At 34.9% G+C, this 24975-nt stretch overlaps 1 protein-coding gene across 4 annotated transcripts in view; it reads right to left on the bottom strand.

Annotated features, from left to right (window-relative positions):
* Positions 1–24975, bottom strand: part of PUM2 (pumilio RNA binding family member 2) — a 93786-nt gene that overhangs the window by 42514 nt on the left and 26297 nt on the right. For all 4 annotated transcript variants that reach the window (XM_046660092.1, XM_046660093.1, XM_046660094.1 and 1 more), the window contains exons 3-10: positions 21569–21677; positions 18109–18296; positions 17373–17542; positions 13696–13966; positions 13371–13464; positions 6567–6692; positions 2654–2796; positions 999–1128 (exon numbers count right to left, since the gene is read on the bottom strand). In XM_046660092.1, coding sequence (XP_046516048.1) covers positions 999–1128; positions 2654–2796; positions 6567–6692; positions 13371–13464; positions 13696–13966; positions 17373–17542; positions 18109–18296; positions 21569–21677 — 1231 coding nt within the window. The remainder of the gene's footprint in view (positions 1–998; positions 1129–2653; positions 2797–6566; positions 6693–13370; positions 13465–13695; positions 13967–17372; positions 17543–18108; positions 18297–21568; positions 21678–24975) is intronic.

The following is a 24975-nucleotide window of genomic DNA, read 5'->3' as shown; positions in this document are numbered from 1 at the left end:
TTATCTACTGATACTCAAACGTAGCCTTTAAATCTCACTTTAAAAACATAACAAGGGGCCGGCCCGGTGGCGCAGTGGTTAAGTTTGCATGTTCCACTTCTTGGCGGCCGCGGGTTCACTGGTTCGGATCCCAGGTACGGACATGGCACCGCTTGGCACACCATGCTGTGGTAGGCGTCCCATGTATAAAGTAGAAGAAGATGGGCATGGATGTTAGCTCAGGGCCAGTCTTCCTCAGCAAAAAGAGGAGGACTGGCAGTAGTTAGCTCAGGGCTAATCTTCCTCAAAAGAAAAAATAAAATGAAAAAAATAACAAGTTGGTTTTATTGGCTTAAGAAAAATATCTTCCTTCCTCCATTATTATTAAAGTAGTAATTTTGTATCTAGTTTCATAAAAATTACTTCACACAAAAAAATATTTTCTTGGCCCATTCTAAAAGTTGTATTGTGGCAATGGGCAGAAATTTTTATAATTTTCTCTCCATTAGGCTTTCATAGGCATATTATAGTAGACACTGTTGCTATTAAGTTATAAATATCAATAGTTTAAAATACTGTAAGTGGGCTAAAAAAGACTGAACAATGTTCAAAGTGGAAAATGTTAGCTGTAAACTTCTCAATATTAACTCACTAAATGACTATTATTTTAAGGCAGGAATGGCAAATAGGTTTTATCTTACAAGCCAATTCTAATCAACTTGTTTTATTTCTTGAAGCACTGCATTGAGAATTCAGCTGGAAAGATGCTATGGTTTATGCCATAAACAGAGTAAGAAAAAATGGCCCTGTTGAGAACTCTAATACATATCTGCCATCCTTGTCATTAACTCTCACCAAACAGTATTGATTTCAACTATTGGTATCCGAGTTCTAAATAATTTATTGCAAGGTAGGCAAGATTTTCAAGACATTTCTTTATTTTTTTCACTCTTCGGTGTGAATGTCTACATTTAACATTTTAAATCTATTCAAATTTCTCCAATTAACCAACTATATACCTGGCATGCCAGTAGCAAGACTCTGACCAAAAGCCAAAGTTGGATTTGCTGCAGCAAGTGATTCTGCCTGTTGCCCTTGCTGGCCCTGATTGGGAGTAAGAGGGCGCTGACCTGTTCCAGCACGGAGAACCTACAAAAAACAAATGATTTCCTTAAAAATGAAATTATAAAATAACAAATAAATTTATCTTGGACAACTTTGTATATATCACAAAAGACCTTTGGATATTCTCTGAACATAGTTACATTCAATGAAATGTCGATTTAGCATGAAAAAATATAAAACATAGTCACTGGCTCTTGACAACTAGAACAATCTATTAAGCAATATGGAGAGTCCAGAAGGTCTTTGGGAAAAACTGCTTCTAGCATTGGTGCTCTTTAACACACCAAAGTAGTATTAAAATAAGAGAGAGATTTATTTGGGAGTAGGGGAGATGGCAAAATCTTAGATGAAGACAAAAAAACTTAATTTAGGTTTTACTATTTTCTAAGGCTGAAAACTGAAATACAGGAAATTTACAGGAATAAATTAAGTATGATTACTCAGTTAGTCTGTCGTGAGATTGTGGCGAAGAGTGAAAACTTCAAATTGAACCAAATTTTCAGAATTCAGAAGCTTTAGCAAAAGTGAATAAAAGCTTTTTAGTGTAAAATCTTAGGGTGACAAAAAGAATACAAGATTACAACAAAACAAGGAGAAAACTCAAGGTTGCTCAAGCCAGGCTCCTCTGCAATATGTAGCCGTTGTAGTGATTCTACACAAGCAGGATGGACATTAACTTCACAGAGATAAATACTTCAAACAGTTCAGGACAAGGGGGATTCACTGTGAGCCCACCTTGGAAGTAAGCATCACACAGAGGTGTGCTTATATTCAGGTAGTGTTATGTTTGCCCAAAGAAGATAGAGATTAAAAAAATTTATTAAACGATGCTGTGGTATAATCTACAAGGACTGAGCCAAAGGACAGCTTCAAGAGAATATCAACATAGTATCAGAAACTGTATGCAAGGAAATTTAGACTAAAATTTAACTGCCAAGTAAGTAATACTATACTTGCCATTACGTTATTTCTTTGGGATAAATATGATGAATCTGACAACCAGAATTCTGATATTTATCAACAATGTTTTTACACTTATCAAAATAGTTCTACAAAGTGGCTGCAATAAAAAAAATCTTCGTGATAAACATCTTGTTTTAAAAAGTTAAATCTAACCTTTCGTAAACATACTTCTTTTCTTGCTTAAAATTATGAAGTATCCAGCAATCTCCTTTTTCTGGTCAGAAATATATTAAGTTCATATTTAAATTCGTAATTTAAATACCCAGAAGAAAATGAAGTGACAATTACTTTACAGGAACATTAAATAGCACACTTTAACAAGTGATAAAAAGAAAATTAATAATTGCTAGATTTTAAGACAGTTTCAATAACAAAAATGCAGAAATGGAACACAACCAAATCTTTAAATTCTTATAATACTGATTGGGGGGGGAACCCCATGTAATCAATACCTGTGTACCAACCAATACGCTAGTTACCATGTTATATATTGAGGAAAATAAGAGAAAATATAGATCTTGAACACAAGAAGCTCATAGAATTTCAAAGATTCTTCAGGTATTATTTAATGAAGGCAGGCCTATACCTGTTGCTGCCCAGGCTGAGCTTGTGATGCTGCTTGCTGATTTGCTGTGTTGTTTGCCGCAGCTGCAGCTTGTTGCTGAAATAAATTGGCTGGATACACCCCCCACGGAACACCATAATACTGAGGTGGAACCACTGCTGGACCTAAACCCCACATCCCACCCCCCAAAAAGAAAAAAAAAAAGTTACTACATTGTATAGATAAATGAGGTCAGCTATCACTATATCATAAAAAGGGCAAGTGTGTAAACTTGAAGCAGATGTCCTTAAAATCCTCTATTCACTTATACCTGTTATACCTTTTCTATCTTTTCCTCATTCTATTAGGGAGAAAGTCTCATTCAGGTATTGATTATTCAAAGAGAAAAGTATTGAGGAGTGATAGCAGTGGCCTTAATGGAGAGATGTGAAACTAAATTCAGGAAGACCAACGAACTGACAAGACACAACCATCTATTCAACGTTCAGTGAATGCCAGTTTATAGATCTGATCCTGGCAAACACAGATATTACATTCAGGGAACATTGGACACCATAAAATTCTAAGATTTCCTATGCTCAATTTATCCCTTCTCTCAAAAGACTATTTTCTGACCACTGAAAAGAATTACAAAAATAAAACAATACACTTTTACCTTCTGATTTGCAAGCTGTAACATAAAACTAGGGAACGTTCTGGTACCAAGCTTGCTACAACTGTATTTGAATTGTAAACCTTGAATTTAAAAATATTCTTCCTGGGGCCGGCCCCATGGCCGAGTGGTTAAGTTTGCACACTCCGCTGCAGCGGCCCAGGGTTTTGCCGGTTCAGATCCTGGGCACGGACATGATACCACTCACAAGGCCACGTTGAGGTGGCGTCCCACATGCCACAACTAGAAGGACCCACAACTAAAATATACAACTATGTACCAGGGGGCTTTGGGGAGAAAAATGAAAAATCAAAAATTTTAAAAATGTATATATATTCTTCCTATTTGAAACAGAACGTCAGAATTCTCACCAAAGCAATTGAAAATCACGTGAAAACAAATGAAACACTGGTGTTTATGTGATTAGGAAAACAGGACTAGTCAGTCAAGACAAGAAAGAACTAGGTAATATAAGTACAGAGGGACATGGACATAAGAAAGCAAACTAGGAAAAATAGAATCAGTTGTTCTTGCTCTATTCTACTTTATTCAAGACAATGTTTGATTCCTGAAGAGTCAACAGCATCACATAAAATAAGCCCCACCCACCATTAAACTAATGAATAAGATGTCATGATTCTTGACTAATAATAACAAACGTGTCCTAAAATGCCATTGATGTAATTTTAGTATATCTAATTTGTGTATTTTCGAAAGTCAAACTCTTGGTTTCACTTTGTTTTGGAAGAAAATAAAGCCCAGTATAATTGACTAAAATGAAAAGCTTCAGAAAGTTTAAAGGTGGGCAAGCCCTGTGGCATAGTGGTTAAGTTCGGCACACACTATTTTCAGGAGCCCAGGTTCAGTTCTTGGGCACGGACCTACACTACCCATTGGCAGCCACACTGTGGCAGCAACCCACATATACAAAATAGAGAAAGACTGGCACAGACGTTGGCTCAGAGAGAATCTTCCTCAAGCAAAAAGAGGAAGATTGGCAGCAGATGTTAGCTCAGGGCCAATCTTCCTCAGCAAAAAAACAAAAGTAAGAGGGGCCCTAGCCCCAGTGGCCTAGTGGTTAAGTTCAGCACACTCCATTTCAGCAGCCTGGGTTCAGTTCCCAGGCACAGACCTATACTACTCTGTCAGCCACCATGCTGTGCTGGCGGCCCACATACTGAAAAAACAGAGGAAGATTGGCAAAGACGTTAGCTCAGGGTGAATCTTCCTCAGCAAAAATAAACAAAAAGTTCAAAGGTAAAATATATTTCTAAAGGGGCTGGCCCGGTGGCCGAGAGGTTAAGTTTGCACGCTCCACTGCAGGTGGCCCAGTGTTTCGTTGGCTCGAGTCCTGGATGCAGACATAGCACTGCTCATCAAACCATGCTGAGGCAGCATCCCACATGCCACAACTGGAAGGACCCACAACAAAGAATATACAACTATGTACCAGGGGGTTTTGGGGAGAAAAAGGAAAAAACAAAATCTTAAAAAAAAAAAAAAAATACATATATATATATATATACACACACACACATATATATTTCTAAAGATAGTTTAAGCACAATCTACAATGAGAACTGTTATAACACTGGCAAGGATTTATGAAGGAAGGATACACTGTCAAAACAAAACAAGAACCAGACATCTACCAGAACCTCTCTGTCCAAAACAGTAGTCAGAAGCCACCATGGCTATTGAACAATTAAAAGTTGGAAAGCCCAAATTGAGATGTGCTCTAAGTATAAAAGATACACAGGATTTTAAAGACTGAGCATGAAAAAGAAGAAGATAAAATATCTACTAATAATTTTTAAAATACTGATTACACATTGAAATGATAATATTTTGGATACTGAGCTAATCAAACACATCACTGAAATCAATTTCATCTTGTTTTTACTTTTATAATAATGTGGCTACTAGAAAAATTTTAATTATATTATCTGGCTCACATTATCTTTGTACCGGACAGTGCTGGTCTTAGAAAGCCTAGAATGCTTCCCTCAAAACTAACAACCTCTTATAGAGCTGGTTCTTTCAGTTGTACAGGTTAATGATTCTCCATATGTATCATATACCAGCAATTAAATGGCACCAGGAAAGCTCACGTGATTCGTCTTTATGGAACCACATGCAGATCTATACCAAAAACTACTGAATGTGACAGGTTAGTTTCAGCCTGCCAAGATATCAAACAAGAATTTGAAACTAACATTTTTTTTCACTTCTTAAAACAAAGTCGAGTATAAAAAAAGTCCTGAAACTCCTAAGCAAAGACTGACTGTTCTATAGTCATGATAATAACTACCAGAAGTAGATTTAAAATTAAAATTGCCTAATTGATCAGTGACAATTCACTTGAGTGAACTTATCTCTGAAAGTAAAAGAATCAGGGTCAGCCTGGAGTTATGAAAATCAGCCCATTAGCAGACTCACTCCAATGAACACACTTCTGTGGCTGCATCACCCTGTTCCCGCCTTGGTAACCAACATAAACCATGGCTAAGACTAATTCATTTCTGTCTCTGTAACTAACTCAACCTAAAACAACCTTCCCCCACAAACTCTATAGAAGACCGGTAAATTGCTTTGCTCAATAAGACTGACTAGCACACAACTCCCCCTTACTTAACATAAGCAATAAACACAGCTTCAGGGTTTAAAAAAATTTTTTTACAGCTTTACTGCAATACAATTGACATGTAACATTGTGTAGTTTCAGTTTTTATTTCAGATTTTGAGTGGTGGTCTCAGGCTTTGACAGTTTTTAGTAAGTTCTTTCCAACTCTAACCCCCTACCCCCTACCTTTCTGTCCCTCAGGCTTGCTTGCACATTTAACAGCACTAAATAAACTTTACTTTTCAGATACTCATTCTCTTAAGATTGTTGAAGCTCTTTATCTTACACTCTTCTCTGACCTGAGTATTAACAGCACATACCCCTAGTTTATTTTCTGTGAAATAACTTTACTTTGCATTGTCTCTGTGGGTATCGGGATTGGTCACAAGAATGAAGACTTGTGGTTGACAATGCAAGATTTATGAAACTACGAAATTGAAATGTAAAACAACTATGTACAGGAAGAAAAGAGTTATCAGACTTAGGCTTTCTCCTGTAGCATTAGAGTTGAAGAATAAACTAACTTTCTGGAAACTTCAGTTCATTCTGGATGTTTCAGTTTTTCCTAGGAACGTCAATTGCCCAAATAGATAAAATAAAGTACATATCACAATTAAAACTAAATTCATAATAAGCAACAAGGATGAACAGTGAGTTACCTGCTAATGTTGCTGCTGCAGCCAATCCTGCTGCAGTATACGGATCGGTCCCTGGAGGAGCAGCACTAATAATATATGGATTTGGCACAAATGCAGCTGGAGCAAGGCCTGCTGAGAATACACCAGCTGTATTCAAAAGGGGGAGAAATAATGAATGAAAATGTAAAGTATGATCTTCTTCATTAGGTAAAAACTTTTATACTTTGAATTTGGGGTGGGGTTAGGAGAGTGTATACAATAGTTCAAATTCCTACTAACTGAGTGACCCTTGGCACGTAACACACCTAATTCTAAGGTTCTTCATTTATGAAATTGACGTATCACCAGTTGTCTTAAGAGGATTTTGGTGAGAATTAAATGTGATACTGAATATGAAATGACTGCATAATACTAGCACCTAATAGACACACAATACATGTTTAGACCTAGAACTACTACTGTTCAACAGTAGTTTTTTACTTAATCTTTTTTTAAAAAACTACCTCTTTATCCTTTTCATTTTGTTTTGTTTTGCTGGGAAGGATTCACCCTGAGCTATCATCTGTTGTCAATCTTTCTTCTTTTTTAAATTTTTTCCCCCTTCTTCCTAAAGCCCCAAGCATGGCTGTACATCTAGCTGTAAGTCCTTCTAGTTCTTCTGTGAGCCACTGCTACAGCATGGCAACTGACAGATGGGTAGTGTGGTTCCACGATCAAGAAGCGAACCCTGGCCGCCAAAGCAGAGAGTGCAGAACTTGAACCACTAGGCCATTAGGGCTGGCTCCATTCAATCTTTATTAAGCCATACATACCACTGAGGAAGACAGATAAATCTGCCCTCACAGATCACTCCACCTAGTGAGAAAAACGAGTAAACTGGCAACTAGAATATAGTATACTAACTGCTATGGACATAGAAAGGAGGGCTGTCTAACTAGCTTTGGAAGGGGTGGGCAGGATGGAGTAGGATTATAGTGTATAAGATAAAACTGGAGCTATAAATAGAAGGAAGAGCCATGAAGAGTTTCCTGGGTCCCGTTAAGTAGCTGGACTTTACCCTGAAAGCAACAGGAAAACAATGAAGAGTTTTAAGTAGGAGAGTGTCTTTAAGTCAATTTTGAGCCTAATATATGCCAATATGGATTTAGCAAAGCCTAAGAAAGATTTTTAAATAGTCATTTGCAGTACTTATTAGAGAGAGAGAGAGAGAGAAACTGCTAGTATGGAGGAATCACTGTGTAGACCTTTTACTGTACAGTACTAAAAAATTACTTGGAAAATACTGCTAGAGTTGCCTCTTCTGGAGAATACCAGTCAAGTAGAAAGTGAGGAAATAATGAAAATGGATGTGTTTAAAGTTAAAAGAGTTCAAAAAGGTTAAAGTTTAAAAGATGATTGGGGGGAGCATATGGGGATAAAAGCAGATGGACATAAAGTAACTTTTAAAAAAGTATCCAAAAGAAGCACTTACCATAAAATCAAGACTAAAAACCTTAATTCTAACTATTTTATAGTGGATTTCAAATTTTTCACTGACCCACAATATGAAATACATTTCATATTGACCTAATATTCATACCCACATATATACACACAACAAAGACCTCAAAAAAAATTTTATCCTTATAAAGTTCCAATGCACTCTATTTTCTCTTTTTCTCTTTATTAATTTCCATAATCTATTTAATTTTTAAAAATACTGGTCGCGACCACCAACACTCATTTTACGCCCACGCACAACATGACTATCTAAAAAAATCTGTTTATAATAAAGGAAATAAGAATTAAACAGAGGGTTCAATTATATCCCTGCAATATCACCCATCGAAATATCTGAGCAAAATCATTTGCTCAGAGTTGCATTCTTAACTATGCCCTAGGTCAAAGATTTCAAGATTTCCCTCCAGTTCCTCTACCGGGAATTATTTTTATTACAAGAATAGAAAATGTCCTGATATTCATGGTCTACTCATACCACTACACAATCTAAAAGCCATGACATAATATTCTCTATTTTTATAATTAAAAATGATTGCTTTTAAAAACTTAAATACTATTGGAATGTATAAAGCAGAAAGTCGAAGTCCTTATATAACCTTTACTGACACGGTTATTTCCTTCTAAATTTTTTTCCATTTTAGAAATGATTTTAATATAGCTCTTTCATATTTACATTATAAAGCAGATAAGAAGTAAAGTTTCAAATATTTGAAAAACAAGGAATTAGTTTGACCTAACGGATATATATTGAATCTTCTGCTGAAAGAAATGGAGAAGCACATATTTTAAGCTCACGTGATTTCACCTGGAAATATTTCTAACATATTAAACACCAAATATGCTTGTGTGTACATATATACATATCTGTGTTCACATGTATATATACATATGTGTATTTACGTATTTATATATGCACATACCTATATATATGCTTCTAAATTTTTTAAAGCATATATACACACACACTAATACATTTTGTAATCCAGGCTCTCATGGTACTTCAATATGCTTTTTCACGTGCCAATTAACCATAGATCCCCTTCTGTGTCAACAGATACCTTCTAGCTCATTCTTTTTAATGGTTGAGTAGTATGTATTCTACTATACAGAAGGAACACGATTTAACCAGTCTACTACAGATACCTATTTAGATGGTTTACAATCTTTCGCTACAAATAAATAATGCTATCATTAAGTACACAGGTCTCTGATTATCATCATTTCCTTATAAATTCACTTAAATGGGCAAATATATATAAATACTTAATCCACATTTCCAGATTATCCTCCAGGAAAGTTGCATCAATTTCTCGTATATAAGAATGTCACTCACGCTCCTGCCAAAATAGGACTTTATCAAACTTTTTAAACAGTTGTTAATCTGAGAGGTAAAATAAAGCATTAATTTTTGTTTTAAGCTATGGTTCTTTGCCTATCAGAGGCAAGATATATCAATCCTTTATATGTTTATTTTTCTCACTTAAATTTTTAATCCATCAGGAATAGGACCCAATTATCAACAAGCTATTTTCTAAATACATTCTATTACCAACTTGAAATGTCAATTAAGATTAAAATCCACCCCACCAATGCACCCCAAACACACAAACACATATCTATTTCAGAGTGTTCTTGTCTACTGATCTACTCGTATATTCCTAGGCCAGGACCACACCATCTTAATTACTGTAAATAATACTTGTCTTGAAATATGGTTGAGTAAGTCCCCCTCTTCCACTTCAGTTTTCCATTAATTTTCTGGTTTTACTTTTCTGAGACAAACACGAAAAACAAACTTTCAAGCTACCAAAAATCCTGTTGGGATTCCAATCAAGAATACATTAATTCACAAAGGGATTTAGGGAGAATCGACATCTTTATGATACGGAGTTTTCCCAAAAAGGCACGTGTCCCCATTTACTCAAGTCTTCAGTAAAAGTTTATAGTTTTCTTTAAATATGCCTCACACATCTTTAGTTACTTCCTACTCCACTCCATAGCTTCTACTTTCTCTTCTGTATCTCCCATGTCCTGATTACTATGGGTTATCTCAGAGTTCTGGGAGATCCCAAGTTTTATCTTCCAGTTCATTTAGTCCTAACTGACAGCTAGTCAAATTATGTAGCCCACCTATGTCCTTTTATTTACAAGATTACAAAATGGTCTGTTTTCACATCATTTTGTTGTTTCAAGACCTCTGATGTTTGACGGTTTAAGTCTTTTATCTCTTAAGATTCTAAACCTACTTTTAAAGTTCTTCTCACAACTTTAAAGTTCTCTTATTTCTACATCTTGGCTGTAAACTCTACTGTTTGTTATATGACTCCTTTCTGGCTGATCTTTCTTGTTTGCACTGTAATTTTTGTTTGAAACACTATCCTATATAAGAGATTCTCTTACACTCACCTGTCCATCAGGTAGTATCCTGACTGCCAACTACACACGATAAAGTTAAGTCTCCAAACCAAGTCTTGTATTAGTGGCTTGGGGGCTCTTACCCTACATGGTTAGCATGATTCAAACCCCAATCCTGGTAGTGTGTAGACCCTCTGTTTGTTTATCCCTCTTGTAGCCCTCTACAGCCTACACAGTTTATTTGCAATTTACTCCTAAGGATTGTCTCTCAATTTCCTATATTACAGAAATTCCCCAATGATTTAAACAGCCCCGCCTTTTTCTTTTCACTCTCTCCCCTTTGAGTACAGATGTGTATTGTAAAACATAAAATATTTTGGATCTGTTATCTCTTTCTGGTCCAGTCCATGGGCCAAGTCCAACCTGGTACCTATTTTTTTTGTATGAACTAGCTAAGAACAATTTTTACAATTTTAAATAGTTGAAAATAAAATAATTTGCAAGACATGAAAATTATATGAAATTCAAATTATAGTGTCTAAAGATTTATAGGAACACAGTTTTACAGGAACTCATTTATCGTCCACGAGTGCTTTTGTGCTATAACAGCAAAGTTAAGTAGTTGTGACTAAAACACCGTGGCCTGCAAAATCTAAAATATTTACTATCTGGGCCCTTATAAAAAAAGTTTGTCAAACACCATTCTAGAATAATCTTCTAAAGCTGCATGTCCATTATAATAGTTACTACCACATATAGCAGTGATCATTTGAAATGTGACTAGTCTAAATTGAGATCTGCTCAAAGTAAAATGTAAACCTGATTTCAAAGATTTCATATGAAAAAAAGAACGTAAAATTTCTCATTTAGTAAGTTTTACATTAATTACATTTGAAATGATATTTTGGGTATAATGGGTTAAATAAAATATTATTCAAATTAATTTCATCTATTTCTTCTTAATTTTTAAAATGTGGCTACTACAGAACTTAAAATCTTATGTGCCACGTATTACATTTCTATTGGACAATGCTGTTCTAAGTGAGATATCAGCCAGCCAAGAGATGACGGACAAACTTGGATAAAAGGACTAATGGTCAACAATGAATATATTTAACTGTGGAACAAAGATTAAAAGCTGGGGCCAATTTTGGTAAATCACATGTTTCTTAGAAGTATTTCCATTTTATTCAGGTTTTATCTGCAGAGTTTCCCAGATGGCTTCACAAAGAAGTTCTGCCAAATCTTTAAAGATCATGTTAAGTCTAATATTATTTAAAGTACGCCAAAGAATTAAAAAAAGAAACATTCAGGGGCCAGCCCTGTGGCCAAGTGGTTAAGTTTGCACGCTCTGCTTCAGCAGCCCAGGGTTTCACTGGTTCGGACACTGGGCGTGGAGGACCTAACACCACTCATCAAGACATGCTGAGGCAGTGTCCCATGCATCACAACCAGAAGGACCTACAACTAGAATATACAACTATGTACTGGGGGGGAGGCTTTGGGGAGAAGAAGAGGAGAAAAAAAAAAAAGAAAAAGAAACACTTGTAAATTCTTTTTATGAAACACATATATTGATAGCCATATCTGACCAAAAAACGCAAAAATGCACAAACTAGTTACCAATTTCAAGATATAATGAAAGATAGGAGACCATTTTACAATGACAGCAAAAGATTAAATACCTAAGAACAAACTTATCAAGAAATTCGCAAACTTACAGGGAAGAAACTTTAAAGCACTCATAAACAACACAAAAGCAGACCTGAATAAAAGTAAAGATACATCATGTCCTGGATGAGAGTATTTAATGTCATAAAGATGTCGATTTTCCCTAAGTCAATCTAAAATTTTAAACTGATCTTCTAGAAGTAAATATGCGGATTCTAAAGTTCATTGGAAAAAGCAAATAAGCAGAACAAAAAATTTAAAAGTCCAAAAAGGAAGAGCAATAATGAGTGTAGTAGCCTGCCACATATTAATCACACCATAAAGCCTCAAAAAATAAAAAGTGTTGTACTGGTCCATGAGCAGACAAGAATCAGTACAGTTCTAACAATGAGCAGGAAGGACTACGTATAGGGATAAAGGAAGTTGGGGAAAAAACAGGTCTAGAGTGCACGCTGCTATTAGAAGTCATCTAGAAATGTATGGCCATCTTTGATTAAAACCAAAAATACAATTTGGGACCTAGGAAGCCTTCCTGGATTGGCACAGAACAACAGAAAGTTAAGGAAAGATAAGCAACTTAGCATACCCTCCCTTCATAGATTCTGACGTTGAGAGCATTTACAACTATTGCGAGGAAATAAAACAAGGTCAGCCATAATCAGATAGGCATAAAATTGGTTACATGGAGCTATACGTGATAAAATGAAATAAAACTATACATACAGATTTACCAATGTCATATTCCTGGTTTTGGTACAGTACTATAATTACACTAAGATGCAGCCATTTAGGGAAAACTGAGTGGGGAACCACTTTGTGCTCTTTGCAACTTCATAAAACATTAAAAAAATCCAACATGCACAACACATACAACACCTGAACTCTAGCAGTAACAAAAGTGTAATTGTAATAACTGACCTTACAGTAAAGACTAAAGGTCAAAGACCAAATAACCTAAGATTCCTATTTCCAAACCATTTTAAAAATAAAAATTCTGATTTGATAATAGACACAGGTAACTACATTTGAATTTCCAAGTGTTTGACTCTCAACTTCATAATAAGCAAAAAACTTATATGCTGACAGCTTTCATCAAGATATAGAAACAGTTCTTCTATATAAGAAATAGAACTATACAAGAAATACAAACAGTTCTTCCCTGGTTAATCTTTACTCTTGCCATGTAATATGTTACTCTGAAATGAACTACCACCATTCAGCAGAAGAAAAATGAAATGTTCTATACACTAACACAAGATTTTCTAACAGTCTAATCAAAATCATAACTTAGAGACTTACCTATATGTGGCTGCTGAGCCGCAGCTAATGCATATTGCTGCTGTTGAGCTGCAGTTAACTGCTGAACTGTTAGTGCATTAGTCCTCTGAAAGAGCTATTAGGGAAAATAACACAAAGATTAGTCTCAAAGCGTTTCATTTCTATTGAAAGCTGGAAATAGAATATTTTAAACACTTATTTGAATCACTTTATCAACTATAAGGACAGTTTACTCAATAAAACATGTTCAAGAACAACCTTATTATTTATTCAATGCCTCACAGCATTTCAGGCTATACCAATACATAGTTATGGGGAGATTCCTTAAACGAAGGGTATGTTTTACCTGCTGCTGGGAATTGTAGTCAAAAAGGCCTACAGTAGCTCCTGAAGAGTCCATTGGTACCTGATTACCAGGATAGTCAAACTGTAAGGAATCCAGACCAACTTGTTCCATGGCATCCAGATTCTGAGTTTCAGGATTTGAAAATTCTTCAACAAGTGGTTTATTAGCTGTAGGATTAGGAAGAGGCCCCAATCCTTCCGGGGGATTAGTATTGGGGCCCAGGCGCTCAACTACTTCAGTTGGAGAGGCTTGACGACTTCCAGGAGTACGACTATACGAAAAAAAACACAGAGGCATTACGAGTAAAACTAACAAGTCAGTCAAAAGTTGAAATGGGAAAGTAGGAAAATCATGAAAAACAAATGGTTATAAAATACAGAGGGCAAATTAGGCACCCCAGGTCACTAACCATTCTACATTATCACATTTTTTCTATCTAACCTCCTCTTAAGAATTGATATAGTTTCCTTTTTTATATTATTAAAGATTATCCTCCCCAATCTGAATAATGTAAAGATATAACTCAATTTTACACATAAGAAAAGTGGCCGATATCACAACTTATGGTTAGATTACTTCAGACTTTTGTCTCAAATCATAGACAAAATGAATGGTAGGCATGAATATAGCAGACTATCAAATGCCAAACATCAGGAGGCTTGAAACCAAAACCCACCTACCATACTCTTGTACTGTTCACCAGCACATAATTTTGCTATAATATCTTGCTTAATATTTCAGGAAAAAAACAGGCCATAAAGGATCATTATGGCCTTCACGATTTAAGGGCATAAAATGTAGGTTACGACAGAAAAAGGCAGTGAACTAAGAGAAAAGGCTGACTCCTGACTGTGTCTTTAAATATGATGTTGAGTAAATTATTTCATCTTCTGGGCCTCAGTTTCCTTATTGAGACTGAAGAGATGACCTCGTGCTTTCAACTAACGAGAACAAAATAACTATTTGTGGAAACCCTCTACGACAGCTCTCCCCAAACCATCTTTATCACACCAAATCGTTTCACTTTAAATTATCAGAAAGAAACGGAGAACATTTACCAAAAATTATGTCCATCAATGAAAAGCATAACTCTACATATAAAAAAAGCAACTTTCTCTACTGTCTAGCCTTCTTAATTTTCCCAAGAAATTTATTAACATTGCACTAAATTTTTAGCGCAGACTATAGTCATGCATCACTTAACAACAGGGATACGTTCTGAGAAATGCTTTGTTAAGCGACGTCATCATTGTCAAGCAAACATCACAGAGTATGCTTACACAAACCTAGATTGTATAGCCTACCACACACCTAGGCTATGTAGTATTAATTGTATGGGACCACCATCATATATGTGATCCATTGCTGACCAAAATATTGCTATGTGGTGCTGACTGTCTTCTCTTTTTATCAACATCCTTCATGGTCTAAACTTTATTTCTAGACGTAATTGATCCTCATCTACAGTCTCTTTTCTTCTACAGAATATTTTACATGAGATCCTTTCCCTCACAAGAAATAAGGCTGTTCTGAGGAATCATGAGTTCACAGCATATTTAAACATAAGTACACTAAATAAATGGCAGTAACAATTTTACCTGGCTTTCAATGCCAGTTGTTATACCTATGTAAATCTGTCCCCAACTGTAGGTGCTTCATGTTGGGATAAATTTGCTAACACGTACAGAGCATTTTAAAAAGCAATTAATTATAAGAATTGTTCTCCAGATATTTAGGGGAACTTATATTTGACTTAAAAATCAAGCACTGTCCTTGCAACATTAAAAGAAAATTCAAATTTCCTTCCCCTTTAACCACATCTAATTTTTCATATGAATATTGGCGTCCCTTGGTTTCTGCAGGGCACTGGTTCTAGGACCGGCCCCACGGATGCCAGTCTCTTATATAAAATGGTGTAGTATTTGCATATAACCTAGGCACATCCTCCCATATACCTTAAATCATCTCTACGTTACTTCTAATACCTAATACAATGTAAATAGCTGTTGTACTGTATTGTTTAGGGAATAATGACAAGGAAAAAAAGTCTGTACATGTTCAGTACAGAGGCAACGACCATAGGCCTTTTGATCCGTGGTTGGCTGAATCTAGATACGGAGGACCACCTGTATTCCAAAGGTTTGTTTTTCATTCAGAATATATAGGAACAAAAATAAAACTGAAAACATCTTTAAAATCAGCCAATTAAAAAAAAGCCTTCTGTATAGTTCTTTCATTCCTTTCAGTTCTACTCCAGTAATGTACATACTGATGATGTATTAGCTAATGTACATATTAATGATGTGCTAGCATACTGACCATATGGCAACAGCTTCTGAAACATTTGTGCATTGTCAAGTACTCTATCTAAAATAATTCATAAACAATTTTAAATACATACCCCAAACTTAATGGAATAAAATTAGAATGCTAATAAATGTAAAGTTCATATTAATATGGAGAAGTATAGCCTTTCATACAAAACAACTCTAATATAGCAAAAAGCAAAGGATACAACAGCAAAAAGTCATCGTGGTACCAGTGGTGCTATTTTCTTGCTATAGTTAATGGTGTATTAACACTTCAATTATAAATGTATACTCCGAAGGGTTTATAATCAACTCAGTTTTAAATGCATGCCCTTGACTAAAACTTAAGATTAGGTAATAACAGAAGAGCAAAATCAGGACAAGGTTCTAAAAGAAATTGAATAGCATTAAATTTATTTCTTGTCAAAAGAGGTTTACTGGTTTTGGATGCTTTTTTGCACTTAGATACAAATGGCACTGTTTTTAAGAAGCAGTGTTACTGCTTTTGATAATTAAAAGCAATAAATGTAAAAGTATACCACCCACATGTACCTACACTCAGTTAACTGAGATTCCATGGTTTATAAGATCTCAAAGAAACAGCTCATTTTCAGGTATAGGCCCTAAAACATGTGAGTATTAATGTATAAAGTATAGGAAATCAGTATGAATAATTTAGATAAATGTGCACTACCTAATCTAAGACCAAAGGCTAGAAGAAAATAAATACTTATTTACTTGCCATAAAGAGACAACTAAAAAGCTACAACTTAAAGAATTCTGAGCTTAAAGCTAACTTTTTGGTTTCTAACATTTCCCCCTCTCCCTAATTTCAGGAACCTTAAGTATTAGCACAAACTCACATATTTTAAGAAGAAAGGTCACAGCTCCTAAGCTAATGATGTTTCCTCATATCCAAGATTAAGAGTTAAACGGAGGATAGGGGATTCAATATACGGGTAGAAGGAAGAGGAAACTCCACAGAAAGGTGCTCAAGAGCAACCGCAAGAAGAGTTTGCCAAGAAAAATCACAGAATAAACCTAAAACCCACTAAATTTTAACAGGGAAGGAAAAGTTAAAATTTAGACTACCATATTAGCAGAAAGATAACAGCAGCTTCTAACAATATTCCTTAAATGGAATGCACTGTTTTAGAGACTGTTCTGAAGAACTACTTTTTTAAAAATGGCCCATAATCATTATCTAATATTCCTTATAAAAAATTTAATCTTCCTCTAAATTAACACAAAGTACAAAGGGCAATAAAGTAAACCAAAACTGGAAAAACGTCTAAATCAGTCACATCGGCTAGTAGTAATAAGCCCTAAAGAGATACGCTTTTCTTCTCGAGAAAATTAAAATCTTACTTAAAATCTTTGCAATCGGCATCCATTCCATTTGGCAAACCTCTGCCATTTATTTTAGAATCATCATCATCTCCTTGTTTAAGATCTCTGTTTTGGTCCTCCTCAAATGGAGAAGCCTTGCCTTTTTGATCTCCTTTCTCAGGTCCATCTGTTTCAGCATCTCTAGTGCCCTGAGGAAAAAGAATCTGTTTGATTCTGAATATTTAATAGCACACAAAAAAAGGCACCAAAAGGTGACCTAAAACTACACTATAGTGCATGTAAACAATAAAAGCATTGAATCTTATTTTAATTTCGTAGGCAACTAATTTATCAAAGGCCAAAAAATTGAGTACAAACCAGTAATTTATAACAGAAGGGCTAAGGCAACCTTAACTATAGCGGTGCTGGAAAAGCAGTAACACCACAAATGAGATTAAAATTCTACTTAATGCATAGATGATTTCGTTTAGTTACTTTCAGATAAAGCACTACCATGAATAAGCAATTTTAATCTTGCAAATTATGTTTTTTAATTAATATGATTTGATTTTTGTAATATGGTTAAGATTACAAATACTCCCAGTGGTTCTACTGTTCTGTGTATTTCAAGAAGTGGCCAAGAGAAGAAAACAAGAGCACCAATAGCTACAAAATTTCCTTTAGCTCTTGGAAGGCCCAGAAAAATAAAATGACTTAAAGATAACCACATAACCATTGAGTAATCATTAAATATTTCTTTTTTCAAAATACTTACAAAAGTTCCCTTCCTAAATCGAGAATCCAATTTATCAGCAGGAGAAGAACTTAATACATATTCTACCATGCTCACACCAAGGCCTCCACTTTCTGATCGCGGAGACAGTATTGCGTTTACTTCACTGTTTCCATGAAAACCCTGTCCAGATCTTCTCTGTACCATAATAGGCTGGGACATTGAATGGTCTGTTCGGAAGAAAGAACACAATGACATATTTGTTGTTTTCACAGTAACCCAAATGTATTTACATAAATTAATATACCAAAGTAAGAAAAACTGGCATATTGCTTTATTTTGAATGTTATTATAATATTTATAAAAAGCTCTTCATTCTGTTGAGATTCACTGGACTAGACACATTTCTTGAGAACACAGACAGAAAGACTCATTTGGTTAAAAAAAAACACCAGGTAAAAGTCTATGTGAAGAAGAGTCAAACCAAAAGGTCGGTGGAGACAGAAACACTAACCTGAAGGCTCAGTTGCTTGTAAGCATCTTATTAATAAGTTAAAGTTCTTTTAGCAATTCATAACAATTCAAAACAAAAACCTTCAGGGATAAAAACCTAGAAGAATAAAAATAACTCCTCCTAAATCGGCAGAGGCATGTCTCAAGCTCACAGTTATGTACTGGACAGATTAATAACACATAGCTGTATTGCTATATCCACGAGAGAGTTTGGAAAAGCCAGTAGTATCACAGAACTTCCTATTCTTGCTGTAAAATCTAAGTAGCATCTAAAGTTTATTTTTTAAAATCCCTTCTAGTTTAAAGGTTTTCCATTTATTTTTAACAAAAAATTATTCACCTGGTACAAATACCTTTTCTACATATTTTTGTGACAAAAAGAAAAAGCAACATATATGATCTGAGAGCAAATAGAATACATATATAATAAAACATGAGGCAACACTCAAATAGATTTGCCCCCAAAAAAATTGTTTAAGGAACTGCCAGCTACCTCGGACTCACTTATGAACATCTATAATACTCAATATTAGGTCTAGTCCTTAAAGGACTGAACTATCACTACCACAGAGGCACTCAAGTCATCATTTCATTAACTGTAATAATTTTTAAACGCTACTTTTGTTAAACCATATTAAAACATTTCCATTTCAGTACCTTTATCCATGAGTGATTAGTTATTATATTTCTTCATTCAACCATTCACCCATTCAGTCACATAGCTCAAATACTGATTTACTCTCTCTCATGTGCCAGATATTGTACATGTACGGAGAATCCAAGAAAAACAAGACAGTCCCTGACCTCAAAGAGATTACAGGTTAATTAGAAGGCAGTAATAATAGAGTAAAAGTGCTTCAATAAAAGAAACCCAGGATACTACGGGAACAGAAAGAAGGGGCATTAATCTTTCCCAGTCTCAGTGTGAATCCCAAAGGAGGTGATATGAAGGGAAAGAGTTAAAGTGAGCGAAACAACAGGTGAAGGTAGGGTCTAAAGAGCATTTCAGTTAGAGAAACCAGCACCTTCAAAGGCCTGGAAGAGCCAGGAGAACACAATGAAATTAACAATCACAAGTAGCTCAGTTCAGCTGAGAAAGAAACATGTCTATGATAAAGTTTCCTGCATGCATAGAAAGGTCTCTGTTAGAATGACAATTCCTTTAGGACAAGGAATGTGTTATTCATATTTGTACGTGCTTGACATTCAATAGACGTTTGTTCAGTAAACAAAATAATTCCATTCATTTCTAATTTTCTCATGTCTCCTGGTAAAGACTAATTATTTATCCTTAAAATTTTATCCATACAACTAAGAAAGTTAAGTTGGGAGAGGGAATGGTATAAGGAATTAACTAAAATTATAAGTTTGACACAAAAAAGAAATAGGAATGTATAAATATGTTGTTTAAACGTTTTACTGCTGGTACTAGTTGTCCTCCAAATATAACATACCAAAACTATTTCCCTACCACCCATACTGAAAATAATACCATTATTTCTCATTACCATGTTGTGCTCAAGACGCTTTGCTTTGGAATGCTTTACAAAATATTTAGTTCTGGCAAGTAAAGCAATTAACCATTCAACCTTCAAAACACGTTTATCAACCAAGTTTTCAAGCACATGTGATTTTAGCAAAGAAAGTGCCTTTCATGGGAAAAATGTATCCTAGTCCAAATAACTGAATAATTTAAATTGAGTCCAGTCTCATAAATCCAGAAAAAAAAATTCCTTGAGGGCAAGAATTGTATCTCATTTATCTTTGTATTCTCCAAACCTGGCATATTATATCACATATTGGTTGAACTCAAAGAAAATTCCCAGTATTTTAAGGAAATTCTAGTCTAAATTAGTAGCTACCAAAGTTTTTAATCTTTATCAATGATGACTGTAAAAGAGTACTAATCACTAAAACTTTCCAGCACTTCCTAACTTTTTGGCAATTAATTTAGTTTAGTAACAATTTTTAAAACTATAAAGGACTTTAAAATCTCTTAATATATATTTTAATGATTTGGAGAATAAAGAAATACCTTGTAATTCATACTCAAAATATAAGGCTAATTTGATAATTATCATCCAGAAATTTCTTTTTATATTACTTTGGTCATTTTGTATAGCTTTAACAAGCTACGTTAAACTCTTATAAAAAGAGAAAACTGGGCCAGCCCCAGTGGCCTAGTGGTTAGTTTGGTGCACACCACTTCAGTGGCCCGGGTTCAATTCCTGTGTGCAGATCTACACCACTTATCTATCAGTGGCCATGCTGTGACAGCAACTCACATACAAAATAGAGGAAGAATGGCAACAGATGTTAGCTCAGGGTCCATCTTCCTCAGAAAAAAAGAAAACTTATTTGTAAAATACATGTATATATCTCTCACATTTTACTAATCAGAAATATTTAAAAATATAATCAGCACTATTTTAAGAAATCTAACTGTGCTCTTTAATGTACCAATATATACGGTCACTCCTGTGAGTTACACTCCTTAGATACCAGGTGCCTTTTCCCTTAATGGTTTCTTGGACATAAGTCTCTCTTCACTACTTATAGATATCAAAAACATTCAAAGCCTGCTCCCTTTCTGGGAATTCTACCTTACTAAGGGAGTTTACTTTCTTTCTGGATGTGGCTAACGTCTAATAAAGTGAGACTGAGCCAAAATTAGATAAATGAGTCACTATCTTCTGATACAATTTAAGATTTAAAATTCCTATGGTTGAAATGTGTCCTCTGTTTTAATGGAAATTCAGAGTTAACTTCAAATAAAACAAAAAAATAAAAATCTTACTGTGACAAACACTTCTAATCAATAAGTGGACCATTAGATAAGGATTAATTTACATAAGAAAATGCACATTGTAAAGATTTACGAAATCCTCAACAAAGACATCACAAATTTTCTCCAAATACTGTCTGAGGGGAGACAGGTTTTTAAAAAATGCAAGAATTAATAACTCTCACACATACACCAATAACTTACGAGAAGTTCCCCATGCAGTCTCTCTCCATTCATCATCCCCAAGAAATATGCCTTTTTGTCCATCTTTTGTTGAATCATCAGGTTCCCAAAACTTTTTGGTAGGCAAAAGCTATGTGGGAGGGAAAAAATATTACATTTAAATTTTACTCTAGTTACAAAGAACTAATATGTAAAGGAAAGCAAACTTACCACTAATAAGTACAAGTTACTTTTCAATGCTAATGAAAATTCAATGACTCATTTCCTAATTTGTCTTATTAAAAATAAAATAACTTCCACTTACGTTTTGGGCACTGGCTCTGATAATTCTAGACCTGAACATTAATCAAAGTCCACTTTTGACTTTTCTACATTTCCCAAATGGTTTTACTATTAAGTGGTTTTCTTTACACATAAATTTTTTCAAAAGACTAAATTTCTCAATACAGATAACACAAATACGATAAAAATATCTATATAAATGATCAAAATTTTTCCTTTACTTCCAAATACTGCCCTTGGATGGATCACCTCTTATCCTACAGCTTCCATGATAGAAAATGTATTTTCATTCTTACTTCACTTATTCAATGGAAGTGAATTTGACAACTCTTCCTAGGTCCTGAATACTAGCAATCTATCACTCCCAAATCAGGAAGCTACAGAAGGTAGAAGAGACACACACAAAAGATCCTGAAATACTTTTGAGATGATAATGGCAAAGCCCTGTGCTCTACCTATCCTGTATTGTGATATACACATTACATAAAAACTGTGTTGATGCAACCATTCACTGCTAACTCAAAATATACATTTGGCCAATTCCTAACGATACTTTAATATGCATCCAGGCCTCTCCTCTCTACCTTCTCTGACACAGAGAGGAAGTGGACTGGGGGATATGTTTGTTTGAAAAAAATAGATTGGTTTTCTGAGATATGCATTTAGCATTTTAAATAAGCATTTGTAAGATACTCTTCCCTCTCAGCCTGTAATTAGATACCCAGTCTTTCAGTGCTCATAATTAAACCTGTATATACTTCTATTACTACACTTATCACACTACATTACCTGTGTTTGTCTCCTTGAGCGCATGGTGACCTCATCTTCAGAGAGCTCACAAACATATAAACTAACTATAATAAAATGAACTTAGTAAAACGTGAATTGGGTCTGGGAGGTAAGACTGTGTGTGTTTTGGGGGTTGAAAGTGTGAGTGGAAGGTGAGGAAGACACAGTAAATCATGAACAACTTGAGAAAACGCACAGTGTGTAGAACAGGGTGTAAGATGGAGGAACAGATGCGGGAAAGTCAAAGCTGATGCTGGTAAAGCTATCCAGGTCAGATTATGAGGAACCTTAAAGACATGCTAAAGAAACCCTGTATTACACATTGAAGCAAGCGAGAATCAAGAGAGGTTGGCAAGAGTGATATTATGTTTTAGAAAACCACTCAAGTTGTTAAATTGTAAGAATAATGAATATTCTAGACTGGAGGCAAGAAGATCAGTTTAGGAGAATTACAACAATGGGGACAAGATGACAAGAATTCAAACAGGGTACTGGCAGAGAGAACTGAGAAAATAAAAGGGATTTGAGAGACATCTAGGAGAGTCAATAGGATATGAATACAAATGGCGGGGGGGGGGGGGTGACAAAAAGGATACAACTTTAAAATTTCGGTAACAAGATAAATGGTAGTATTACTGACCAGAACAGAAAAAAATGGGAGAAGCAGCTTTGAAGGAAGGAGGGAAAATTCAATTTGGGCATGGTCTTAATCTACAGACCTTTTGCTAAATATTTTTAATTTTAAAGGAAATTAACTTCTGCTATTTAAAAAACAAAAGTTTTTGCATGTTACAATCTCCCTGTGCTACAAATGATTTGTATTTAAAGTACAGACATCTTAAGACAACAATCTGCTCTAACAAAGATCCCAGTAAAATACAACCTCCATCCCTTCAATTTTTAAAAATCTCACTATAAAAGTTTCGTGTATTTTATTCAAACAAAATGTAAATCTGATAATACTAAAACACTGTACTTGATATATTTAAATAATTAACATTTATTCACAGTAAAACCCAAGTTAATCCCTTAAAAATATTGCAAATAAAGCTATTTCAGGCAGGAGAAAATGGTTCCTGAGAGAATTTAAAAAAATGCTTTTATCTCACACTGCATGAAGAAAAATGTTTCAATATCAAAATAGAGTAACAATAAGGAACAGAAAATAAAGTTATAACAACTTAATAGAAGCATTTATCACAGACATAGAAGCAGCTGAAACAAACTAATTGTCTGAGGTAGTAGAAATAATAGAATCTCTTTGAGGAGACTATTCCAAAGTCTTCTGGGATAAGGTTCCAGGACTGCTTTAGCAGCATCTCATAGATCACTGCCTTAAAACACAAACTGTACAACTAAGGAAAAAGATTTATGTCAAGCACTTACCCAGTGTGCCTACTTTCTGCCAAACACTGTGCTATGAATATTTCTTCATTTTGCAAACATTTATAAGTTATCGTGCACAGAAAATAACTCAGTAGTTAACAGAATTAACACCTCCTAACAAAGGCCTTTATCAATATTCTAGAAACAGCTTTCTGTGACAGTTTAGATGCCGATTTCAAATACTTACAGAGAAACTACTAGCTTGTGACCAAGAATAAGTTAAAATCAACTAAATATAGAGAAAGGCAACAATTCAGGACAGAACTATTAAAAAAAAAAAAAAAAGATAAAAGTGGTGTGCTGGTTGGAACAGCAATAAAAACAGTGATTTGCCCCTGGAGACTCTTTTACTGTAGCAGAAGTGGGGAAGCACATTAGAGAAAACAAGGGCTAACAGATCTTAAAGATCTATAAAATATATTACCCATTATCACTTAATATTAGTTTCCTAATTCACAAAAGCTCTAAACCAAGGTCAAGCAACTCCGGATTTGTCAACCTGCTCCCCAATCCTTCCGACTCAGAAATGATTGAGTGGACATACAAATTTATCCCCCACCTGCCCACCATTTTATTAGTTCTTTACTTCAAGAAGCATTTTCGGCTTGCCCTCTCCATCTCCAAAGAAATCAGTAAACACTGTAGCACACTGCCTCAAAATAAATAATAAAATAAGGAGGTGCACTTACACTTCAGATTCTTCTAATACAAACTGTTATGTAAAATCACCAAACCAATCAAACTAACATAATCCTAAGAATTAAAAAGATTTAAAGGCTATACGTCTATTTCCCCAAATCTTCTCCATTCCTAATATCACTTACTATGACCACTAAACATTTTTAGATGTCATCACTTCCAATGGGCAGCAATACTACAAATAGTCAAGGCACTCATGAATTCAAACTCTTCTTCAAGCATTAACACATGGCCTTAGGCCAGTTAATTAACTGTTCCGAGCTTCAGTTTCC

This window comes from Equus quagga, chromosome 5 (genome assembly GCF_021613505.1).
Source record: "Equus quagga isolate Etosha38 chromosome 5, UCLA_HA_Equagga_1.0, whole genome shotgun sequence".
Lineage (NCBI taxonomy): Eukaryota > Metazoa > Chordata > Mammalia > Perissodactyla > Equidae > Equus > Equus quagga.
This window is presented reverse-complemented; position numbering and strand designations above follow the sequence as displayed.